The sequence below is a fragment of the Salvelinus namaycush genome, chromosome 16, assembly GCF_016432855.1.
Source record: "Salvelinus namaycush isolate Seneca chromosome 16, SaNama_1.0, whole genome shotgun sequence".
Taxonomy (NCBI): domain Eukaryota; kingdom Metazoa; phylum Chordata; class Actinopteri; order Salmoniformes; family Salmonidae; genus Salvelinus; species Salvelinus namaycush.
This window is the reverse complement of record NC_052322.1, coordinates 41,891,423-41,903,850: the sequence shown is the minus strand read 5'-3', so window position 1 is coordinate 41,903,850 and position 12,428 is coordinate 41,891,423. Positions and strand designations below refer to the sequence as shown.

At 43.2% G+C, this 12,428-nt stretch overlaps 1 protein-coding gene across 1 annotated transcript in view; it reads left to right on the top strand.

Annotated features, from left to right (window-relative positions):
- The first annotated feature begins 1,934 nt into the window (after window positions 1-1,934).
- Window positions 1,935-12,428, top strand: part of LOC120061680 (AMP deaminase 2-like) — a 35,617-nt gene continuing 25,123 nt past the window's right edge. Inside the window, exon 1 of the mRNA XM_039011573.1 lies at window positions 1,935-2,058. Coding sequence (XP_038867501.1) covers window positions 1,935-2,058 — 124 coding nt within the window. The remainder of the gene's footprint in view (window positions 2,059-12,428) is intronic.

Here is a 12,428-nt window from a genome sequence, read left to right as displayed (position 1 = left end):
TCAGGTAACTCCATGGCATTAGCTCTGTAGACTATGAGAACTGAAGACATCAGGTAGCTCCATGGCATTAGCTCTGTAGACTATGAGAACGGAAGACATCAGGTAACTCCATGGCATTAGCTCTGCAGACTATGAGAACTGAAGACATCAGGTAGCTCCATGGCATTAGCTCTGCAGACTATAATCAATGTGTGAGCCTAACATATTTGACAACAATCTGAGGTTTGTAGGGGGACATCTGAAACTACAGTGCAATGTAGGAGGTTAATAACACAGGAAGTTGTAACCTTTGACCTTTGTTTCTCCTCTTCCCAGTCAGTATCAAATGGTTTTCACTTGATGGCAAGGTGGCACCGACAGACATGGCAGCTCTGCTTCTAGCTCCTAAGCAACTTTGCAGTATTTAAGTTTTTTTGTATGTTATTTCTTACATTATTAGACCAGAACATATTTTGTGTTATTACATAAAAATAACCTCTCCCTCAACGTCAACAAAACGAAGGAGCTAATCGTGGACTTTAGGAAACAACAGAGGGAGCACGCCCCTTTCCACATCGACGGGACCGCAGTGGACAAGGTGGAAAGCTTCAAGTTCCTCAGCATACACATCACTGACAATCTGAAATGGTCCACCCACACAGACAGTGTTGTGAAGAAGGCGCAACAGCACCTCTTCAACCTCAGGAGGCTGAAGAAATTCGTCTTGGCCCCTAAGACCCTCAGAAGTTTTTACAGATGCACAATCGAGAGCATCCTGTCGGGATGTATCACTGCCTGGTAAGACAGCTGCACCCCTCGCAACCGCAAGACTCTCCAGAGGGTAGTGAGGTCTGCCCAACGCGTCACCGGGGCACACTACCTGCCCTCCAGGACACCTACACCCCCCGATGTCACAGGAAGGCCAAAAAGATCATCAAGGACAACAACCACCCGAGCCACTGCCTGTTCACCCCGCTATCATCCAGAAGGCGAGGTCAGTACAGGTGCATCAAACCTGGGATCGAGAGACTGAAAAACAGCTTCTATCTCAAGGCCATCACACTCTGACATTGCTCGTCCTAATATTTATATATTTCTTAATTCCATTCTTTTACATTTAGATTTGTGTTTTGTTGTGAATTGTTAGATACTACTACACTGTTGGAGCTAGGAACACAAGCATACACCCGCAATAACGTATGCTAAATATGAGTATGTGACCAATGAAATGTGATTTGATATTGCCCTTAACCCTTCATCCCTGACGTCTGTTGGCAACAACAACACCAGCTGATGGAGATTGAAAAGGGAGTCTACTGTATACGCAGTTCAGTTCAAATGGCCAACTAATCTGCCTGTTACCAACCCTCAGTTCAGTTCAAATGGCCAACTAATCAGCCTGTTACCAACCCTCAGTTCAGTTCAAATGGCCAACTAATCAGCCTGTTACCAACCCTCAGTTTAGTTCAAATGGCCAACTAATCAGCCTGTTACCAACCCTCAGTTCAGTTCAAATGGCCAACTAATCAGCCTGTTACCAACCCTCAGTTCAGTTCAAATGGCCAACTAATCTGCCTGTTACCAACCCTCAGTTCAGTTCAAATGGCCAACTAATCTGCCTGTTACCAACCCTCAGTTCAGTTCAAATGGCCAACTAATCTGCCTGTTACCAACCCTCAGTTCAGTTCAAATGGCCAACTAATCAGCCTGTTACCAACCCTCAGTTCAGTTCTGTGTTTAGCTGCTGAAATATTAATTTGAGTGGAAGTCAAAATATCAAGGTGATTATCATTATCCTATTTCATTTAGCAGGGGCATGTAGTGTTTCCAGGTCAGATCTAGGTCAACAGATAGTACCTGATAGCCCTCGTAGCCCTCGGACATCAGGGGCCATCAGGGGTCACCAGGGGTCATCAGGGGTCACCAGGGGTCATCGGGGGTCACCAGGGGTCATCATGGGTCACCAGGGGTCACCAGGGGTCACCAGAGGTCATCAGGGGTCACCAGGGGTCACCAGGGGTCACCAGGGGTCACCAGAGGTCATCATGGGTCACCAGGCGTCATCAGAGGTCACCAGGGGTCATCATAGATTCTGCTTGTATGGAACTCCAGGTGTACATCCCAAATGACACCCTATTAATTTTATAGTGCAGACCAGAGCCCTCAAACGTAGGGTACCACACACCAGAGCCCTCAAACGTAGGGTACCACACACCAGAGCCCTCAAACGTAGGGTACCACATACCAGAGCCCTCAAACGTAGGGTACCACACACCAGAGCCCTCAAACGTAGTGCACTGTAAAGGGTACCACACACCAGAGCCCTCAAACGTAGTGCACTGTAAAGGGTACCACACACCAGAGCCCTCAAACGTAGTGCACTGTAAAGGGTACCACACACCAGAGCCCTCAAACGTAGTGCACTGTAAAGGGTATAGCGTGCCATTTGTGACGTACACCTGGAGTTCCATACAAGCAGAATCTATGATGACCAATGATGACCCCTGGTGACCCCTTATGATCTATGATGACCCCTGGTGACCCCTGATGACCCCTGGTGACCCCTGATGTTTATCCTCAGGACATAACACAGCTTCATTCAGTACTAGATTCTGATTGGCAGAAGTTCAGCATCACACCACAGTAATGGTTATCCTGCCTCTCGCCTGTCCATAAAGGGTTCTCCGAATCCTGTGAAGGGAGTGGGCAGATTTCCTCGTCCTTTTCGCCAGCCGTGATTAGGTGGGCAGCTCCATGGTAAGGAATGTGACTGTTCCTGGTGCAAAAACAATGTCCTACCCCGGAGCTCGAGTAAATTACATTACTAAGCTGCTGCTGGATGTACTACACCAGGACATGGAAATCCATTCTATCCAAGTCCATGTGGGTTTTAATGACATTACTAAGCTGCTCCTGAATGTACTACACCAGGACATGGAAATCCATTCTATCCAAGTCCATGTGGGTTTTAATGACATTACTAAGCTGCTGCTGGATGTAATACACCAGGACATGGAAATCCATTCTATCCAAGTCCATGTGGGTTTTAATGACATTACTAAGCTGCTTCTAAATGTAATACATCAGGACATGGAAATCCATTCTATCCTACCCTAGTGGGTTTTAATGACATTACTAAGCTGCTTCTAAATGTAATACACCAGGACATGGAAATCCATTCTATCCTAGTCCATGTGGGTTTTAATGACATTACTAAGCTGCTGCTGGATGTAATACACCAGGACATGGAAATCCATTCTATCCTAGTCCATGTGGGTTTTAATGACATTACTAAGCTGCTTCTAAATGTACTACACCAAGACATGGAAATCCATTCTATCCTAGTCCATGTGGGTTTTAATGACATTACTAAGCTGCTTCTAAATGTAATACACCAGGACATGGAAATCCATTCTATCCTAGTCCATGTGGGTTTTAATGACATTACTAAGCTGCTTCTAAATGTAATACACCAGGACATGGAAATCCATTCTATCCAAGTCCATGTGGGTTTTAATGACATTACTAAGCTGCTTCTAAATGTAATACACCAGGACATGGAAATCCATTCTATCCAAGTCCATGTGAGTTTTAATGACATTACTAAGCTGCTGCTGGATGTAATACACCAGGACATGGAAATCCATTCTATCCAAGTCCATGTGGGTTTTAATGACATTACTAAGCTGCTTCTAAATGTACTACACCAAGACATGGAAATCCATTTTATCCTAGTCCATGTGGGTTTTAATGACATTACTAAGCTGCTCCTGAATGTACTACATCAGGACATGGAAATCCATTCTATCCAAGTCCATGTGGGTTTTAATGACATTACTAAGCTGCTCCTGAATGTACTACATCAGGACATGGAAATCCATTCTATCCAAGTCCATGTGGGTTTTAATGACATTACTAAGCTGCTCCTGAATGTACTACATCAGGACATGGAAATCCATTCTATCCAAGTCCATGTGGGTTTTAATGACATTACTAAGCTGCTCCTGAATGTAATACATCAGGACATGGAAATCCATTCTATCCAAGTCCATGTGGGTTTTAATGACATTACTAAGCTGCTGCTGGATGTACTACACCAGGACATGGAAATCCATTCTATCCAAGTCCATGTGGGTTTTAATGACATTACTAAGCTGCTCCTGAATGTAATACATCAGGACATGGAAATCCATTCTATCCTACCCTAGTGGGTTTTAATGACATTACTAAGCTGCTTCTAAATGTAATACACCAGGACATGGAAATCCATTCTATCCTAGTCCATGTGGGTTTAAATGACATTACTAAGCTGCTCCTGAATGTACTACACCAGGACATGGAAATCCATTCTATCCTAGTCCATGTGGGTTTTAATGACATTACTAAGCTGCTGCTGGATGTAATACACCAGGACATGGAAATCCATTCTATCCTAGTCCATGTGGGTTTTAATGACATTACTAAGCTGCTTCTAAATGTACTACACCAAGACATGGAAATCCATTCTATCCTAGTCCATGTGGGTTTTAATGACATTACTAAGCTGCTTCTAAATGTAATACACCAGGACATGGAAATCCATTCTATCCTAGTCCATGTGGGTTTTAATGACATTACTAAGCTGCTTCTAAATGTAATACACCAGGACATGGAAATCCATTCTATCCAAGTCCATGTGGGTTTTAATGACATTACTAAGCTGCTTCTAAATGTAATACACCAGGACATGGAAATCCATTCTATCCAAGTCCATGTGAGTTTTAATGACATTACTAAGCTGCTGCTGGATGTAATACACCAGGACATGGAAATCCATTCTATCCAAGTCCATGTGGGTTTTAATGACATTACTAAGCTGCTTCTAAATGTACTACACCAAGACATGGAAATCCATTTTATCCTAGTCCATGTGGGTTTTAATGACATTACTAAGCTGCTCCTGAATGTACTACATCAGGACATGGAAATCCATTCTATCCAAGTCCATGTGGGTTTTAATGACATTACTAAGCTGCTCCTGAATGTAATACATCAGGACATGGAAATCCATTCTATCCTAGTCCATGTGGGTTTTAATGACATTACTAAGCTGCTGCTGGATGTACTACACCAGGACATGGAAATCCATTCTATCCTAGTCCATGTGGGTTTTAATGACATTACTAAGCTGCTCCTGAATGTACTACATCAGGACATGGAAATCCATTCTATCCAAGTCCATGTGGGTTTTAATGACATTACTAAGCTGCTCCTGAATGTACTACATCAGGACATGGAAATCCATTCTATCCAAGTCCATGTGGGTTTTAATGACATTACTAAGCTGCTCCTGAATGTAATACATCAGGACATGGAAATCCATTCTATCCAAGTCCATGTGGGTTTTAATGACATTACTAAGCTGCTGCTGGATGTACTACACCAGGACATGGAAATCCATTCTATCCAAGTCCATGTGGGTTTTAATGACATTACTAAGCTGCTCCTGAATGTAATACATCAGGACATGGAAATCCATTCTATCCAAGTCCATGTGGGTTTTAATGACATTACTAAGCTGCTGCTGGATGTACTACACCAGGACATGGAAATCCATTCTATCCAAGTCCATGTGGGTTTTAATGACATTACTAAGCTGCTGCTGGATGTACTACACCAGGACATGGAAATCCATTCTATCCAAGTCCATGTGGGTTTTAATGACATTACTAAGCTGCTTCTAAATGTACTACACCAGGACATGGAAATCCATTCTATCCAAGTCCATGTGGGTTTTAATGACATTACTAAGCTGCTTCTAAATGTACTACACCAAGACATGGAAATCCATTCTATCCTAGTCCATGTGGGTTTTAATGACATTACTAAGCTGCTTCTAAATGTACTACACCAGGACATGGAAATCCATTCTATCCAAGTCCATGTGGGTTTTAATGACATTACTAAGCTGCTTCTAAATGTACTACACCAGGACATGGAAATCCATTCTATCCAAGTCCATGTGGGTTTTAATGACATAATGAAGGGCAGCTCTGAACAGTTGAAACTGGATTTGAAAGAGCTGATTGACTCTCTGCTAGACACTAATTATAAGGCCCATCATATCTGGCCCTGTGCCCTCTCTGAATCGGGCCAATGAACGCTTTAGCAGGATTATTTCTCTTCACAACTGGCTCTGTGGTGATCAAATCAAATCAAATCAAATGTTATTGGTCACATACACATGGTTAGCAGATGTTAATGTGAGTGTTGCAAAATGCTTGTGCTTCTAGTTCTGACCATTCAGTAATATCTAACAAGTAATCTAACAATTTCACAACAACTACATTATACACACAAGTGTAAAGGAATGAATAAGAATATGTACATATAAATATATGGATGAGCGATGGCCGAACGGCATAGGCAAGATGCAGTAGATGGTATAGAGTACAGTATATACATATGAGATGAGTAATGTAGGGTATGTAAACATTAAATAAAGTGACATTGTTTAAAGTGACTAGTGATACATGTATTACATCCAAATTTATATTATTAAAGTGGCTAGAGATTTGAATCAGTATGTTGGCAGCAGCCACTCAATATTGGTGGTGGCTGTTTAACAGTCTGATGGCCTTGAGATAGAAACTGTTTTCAGTCTCTCGGTTCCAGCTTTGATGCACTTGTACTGACCTCGCCTTCTGGATGATAGCGGGGTGAACAGGCAGTGGCTCGGGTGGTTGTTGTCCTTGATGATCTTTTTGGCCTTCCTGTGACATCGGGTGGTGTAGGTGTCCTGGAGGGCAGGTATTTTGCCCCCGGTGATGCGTTGGGCAGACTGCACCACCCTCTGGTGAGCATTACCAGAGGGTAAGCCTCCCGGGTGGCGCAGTGGTCTAGGGCACTGCATCGCAGTGCTAGCTGCGCCACCAGAGTCTCTGGGTTCGCGCCCAGGCTGGGCTGGGTTCGCGCCCAGGCTCTGTCGCAGCCGGCCGCAACCGGGAGGTCCGTGGGGCGACGCACAATTGGCATAGCGTCGTCCGGGTTAGGGAGGGTTTGGCCGGTAGGGATATCCTTGTCTCAGTATATAAAATGTATGCACTCTACTGTAAGTCGCTCTGGATAAGAGCGTCTGCTAAATGACTAAAATGTAAATGTAATTACGGTTGTGGGCGGAGCAGTTGCCGTACCAGGCGGTGATACAGCCCGACAGGAATCTCTCGATTGTGTATCTGTTAAGGTTTATGAGTGTTTTTGGTGACAAGCCAAATTTCTTCAGCCTCCTGAGGTTGAAGAGGCACTGTTGCGCCTTCTTCACCACGCTGTCTGTGTGGGTGAACCATTTCAGTTTGTCCGTGATGTGTACGCAGAGGAACTTAAAACTTTCCACCTCCTCCACTACTGTCCCGCCGATGTGGATAGGGGTGTGCTCCCTCTGCTGTTTCCTGAAGTCCACGATCATCTCCTTTGTTTTGTTGATGTTGAGTGTGAGATTGTTTTCCTGACACCACACTCCGAGGGCCCTCACCTCCTCCCTGTAGGCCGTCTCGTCGTTGTTGGTAATCAAGCCTACCACTGTAGTGTCGTCTGCAAACTTGATGATTGAGTTGGAGGCGTGCATGGCCACGCAGTCATGGGTGAACAGGGAGTACAGGAGAGGGCTGAGAACGCACCCTTGTGGGGCCCCAGTGTTGAGGATCAGCGGGGTGGAGATGTTGTTACCTACCCTCACCACCTGGGGGCGTCCTGTCAGAAAGTCCAGGACCCAGTTGCACAGGGCTGTGTTGAGACCCAGGGTCTCAAGCTTAATGATGAGTTTGGAGGGTACTATGGTGTCAAATGCTGAGCTGTAGTCGATGAACAGCATTCTTACATAGGTATTCCTCTTGTCCAGATGGGTTAGGGCAGTGTGCAGTGTGATTGCAATTGCGTCGTCTGTGGACCCATTGGGGCGGTAAGCAAATTGGAGTGGGTCTAGGGTGTCAGGTAGGGTGGAGGTGATATGATCCTTGACTAGTCTCTCAAAGCACTTCATGATGACAGAAGTGAGTGCTACGAGACGATAGTCATTTAGATCAGTTACCTTAGCTTTCTTGGGAACAGGATCAATGGTGGCCATCTTGAAGCATGTGGGGACAGCAGACTGGCATAGGAATTGATTGAATATGTCCTTAAACACACAAGGCAGCTGATCTGCGCATGCTAGGGATGTCGTCTGGGCCGGCAGCCTTCCGAGAATTAACACATTTAAATGTTTTACTCACATCGGCCAAGGAGAAGGAGAGCCCACAGTCTTTGGTTGCGGGCCGTATTGTCCCCAAAGCGCGCAAAGAAGTTGTTTATTTGTCTGGGAGCAAGGGCTGGTTTTCTTTTTGTAATCCTTGATTGTCTGTAGACCCTACCACTTACGTCTCGTGTTTAAGCCATTGAATTGCGACTCCACTTTGTCTCTATACTGACGCTTTGCTTGTTTGATTGCCTTACGGAGGCAATAACTACACTGTTTGTATTCGGTTATGTTTCCAGTCGCCATGCCATGATTAAATGCGGTGGTACATGCTTTCAGTTTTGTGCGAATGCTGCCATCAATCCACGGTTTCTGGTTAGGGAAGGTTTTAATAGTCACAGTGGGTACAACATCTCCTATACACTTCCACATCACCGATGCACTTACTAATAAACTCGCTCACCGAGTCAGTGTATACATCAATGTTGTTGCCTGAGGCTATCCGGAACATATCCCAGTCCACGTGATCGAAGCAATCTTGAAGCGTGTTATCCGATTGGTCAGGCCAGCGTTGGATAGACCTTAGCACGGGCGCTTCCTGTTTTAGTCTCTGTCTATAGGAGGGGAGCAACAAGATGGAGTCATGGTCAGATTTTCCAAAAAGGAAGGCGGTGGAGGGCCTTGTATGCATCGCGGAAGTTAGAGTAGCAGTGGTCAAGTGTGTTACTCGCTCGTGTACTGCAATTGATATGCTGATAGAATTTAGGTAGCCTTGTTCTCAGATTAGCTTTGTTAAAATCCCCAGCTACAATAAATGCAGCCTCAGGATATATGGTTTCCAGTTTGCATAAAGTCCAGTGTAGTTCCTTGATGGCCGTCTTGGTATCCGCTTGCGGTGGGATATGCACGGCTGTGATGATAACCGAGGAGAGTTCTCTTGGGAGATAATACGGTCGGCATTTGATTGTGAGGAATTCTAGGTCTGGTGAACAAAAGGACTTGAGTTCTTGTATGTTGTTACAATTACACCATGAGTCGTTAATCATAAAACATACACCCCAGCCCTTCTTCTTACCAGAGAGATGTTCGTTCCTGTCGGCACGATGCTCTGGAAATCCCGTTGGCTGTACGGACTCCGACAGCATGTCCCCAGCTAGCCATGTCTCCGGGAAACAGAGTATGTTACAATCCCGGATATCTCTTTGGAAAGCAACTCTTGCCCTAATTTCGTCGACTTTGTTAACTTCTTATCGGACGGTAGCGTGTCACCTGGCCAACATCCGGTGAAATTGCAGAGCGCGAAATTCAAAAATACCAAATTCAAATATTTAACATTCTTGAAAATATTTGTGTTATACATCAAAATAAAGCTTAACTTCTTGTTAATCCAGCCGCTGTGTCAGATTTCAAAAAGGCTTTACGGCGAAAGCAAACCATGCGATTATCTGAGGACAGCGCCCCGCACACAAACACATGAAAATCATATTTTAACTAGGCAGGTGCGCACAAAAGTCAGAAATAGTGATATAATTAATGCCTTACCTTTGAAGATCTTCTTCTGTTGGCACTTCAAAATGCCCCAGAAACATCACAAATTGTCCTTTTGTTTGATAATGTCCTTCTTTATGTCCCAAAAATGTCCATTTATTTGGCGCGTTTGATTCAGAAACACACCGGTTTCAACTCGCCCAACATGCCTCCAAAGTATCTAAATAAGTTACCTGTAAACTTGGTCCAAACATTTCAAACAACGTTCCTAATCCAACCTCAGGTACCCTAAAACGTAAATAATCTATAAAATTTAAGACAGAATAAACTGTTTCCAATACCGGATAAAAACAATGTGAAGTGCGCTCCAGTTCACGCGCATCAAAACAGTAGAGTCCACCTGGAGTGACACTTACAATGAATAGCACTACTTCTTCATTTCTCAAAAGAAAAACATCGAACAATTTCTAAAGACTGTTGACATCTAGTGGAAGCCATAGGAACGGCAACCAGGTTCCTAATAATAAGGGCATCCCATATAAAATAAATGGAAAATTCTATGACCTCAAAAAATAAATTCCATGGATGGTTTGTCCTCGGGGTTTCGCCTGCCATATCAGTTCTGTTATACTCACAGACATTATTTTAAAGTGTTTTATTAGAGTGTTTTCTATCCAAATCTACCAATTCTATGCATATCCTAGCTTCTGGGCCTGAGTAACAGGCAGTTTACTTTGGGCACGCTTTTCATCCGGAGGTGAAAATACTGCCCCCTACCCAAGAGAGGTTAACTAGGTACTGGACATTAGCGAGTAATATACTCGGAAGCGGTGGGCGCGCATCCAAAGCCTCACTAGAAAAGCATGCACCCATTAAAGGTTCATCTGCCTCACCTAAAGCCCATTCTGGTGGGAAGCTGCTATAGACCCCCAAGTGCTAACAGTCAGTATCTGGATAACATGCGTGAAATGCTTGATAATGTATGTGATATCATAGTTAAATAAAGGTTAAATAAAAAATATAAATTAAATGTGATATCAACAGAGAGGTATATTTTCTGGGTGATTTAAATATTGACTGGCTTTCCATCAAGCTGCCAACTCAAGACAAAGCTTCAAACTGTAACCAGTGCCTGCAACCTGGTTAAGGTTATCAGTCAACCTACCAGGGTAGTTACAAACAGCACAGTAATTCAATCATCAACATGTATTGATCACATCTTTACTAATGCTGCAGAAATGTGCTTGAAAGCAGTATCCAGATCCATCGGATGTAGTGATCACAATATAGTAGCTATATCTAGGAAAACCAATGTTCCAAAGGCTGGGAATAATATAGTGTATAAGAGGTCCTACAATACCTTTTGTAGTGATTCCTATGTTGTTGATGTAAATAATATTTGTTGGTCTGTGGTGTGTAACGAGGAGCAACCAGATGCTGCACCTGACACATTTATGAAACTACTTATTCCAATTACTAATAAGCACGTATCCATTATGAAAATGACTGTAAAAACGGTTAAATCCCCGTGGATTGATGAGGAATTGCAACATTGTATGGTTGACAGGGATGAGGCAAAAGGAATGGAAAATAAGTCTGGCTGCACAACCGATTGGCAAACGTACTGCAAATGTAGAAATCATGTGACTAAACAGAATAAAAAGAAGAAGAAACTACACTATGAAACAAAGATAAATGACATAAAGAATGATAGTATAAAGCTTTGGGGCAACTTAAATGAAATTTTGGGAAAAAAGGCAAACTCAACTCCATCATTCATTGAATCAGATGGCTCATTCATCAGAAAACCAACTGATATTGCCAACTACTTTAATGATTTTTTCATTGGCAAGATTAGCAAACTTAGACATTCCATGCCAGCAACAAACGCTGACACTACACATCCAAGTATATCGGACCAAATTATGAAAGACAAGCATTGTCATTTTGAATTCTATAAAGTGAGTGTGGAAGAGGTGAACAAATAGAGGTACATTTTTTGTTGTTATCTATCAACAATGACAAGCCACCCGGGTCTGACAACTTGGATGGAAAATTACTGAGGATAATTTCGGACGGAATTGCCACTACTGTTGGCCATATTTTCAATTTAATCCTACTAGAGAGCGTGTGCCCTCAGGCTTGGAGGGAAGCTATATTCATTCCACTACCTAAGAATAGTAAAGCCCCCTTAACTGGCTCAAATAGCCAACCAATCAGCCTGTTATAAACCCTTAGTATACTTTTTTTTAAAATGTTGTTTGACCAGATACAATGCTAATTTACAGTAAACAAATTGACAACAAACTTTCATCATGCTTCTTATAGGGAAGGACATTCAACAAGCACAGCACTGACACAAATCACTGATCATTTTATTTTTATTTGACCTTTGTCACGTTCCTGACCTATTTCTGTTAGTTTGTTGTATGTGTTAGTTGGTCAGGACGTGAGTTTGGGTGGGCATTCTATGTTGTCTGTTTCTATGTTGGTTTAAGGGTTGCCTGGTATGGCTCTCAATTAGAGGCAGGTGTTTGGCGTTCCTCTAATTGAGAGTCATATTTAGGTAGGTTGTTTCACAGTGTTCGTTGTGGGTGGTTGTCTCCTGTGTCAGTGTTTGTCGCACCATACGGGACTGTTCGGTTTGTTTTTGTACATCGTCATTTTGTGTAGTCGATTTTCCCTGTTCGTGCGTTCTTCGTGTTTATGTAAGTTCGTCGTCCAGGTCTGTCTACTCCGTTTGTTGTTTTGT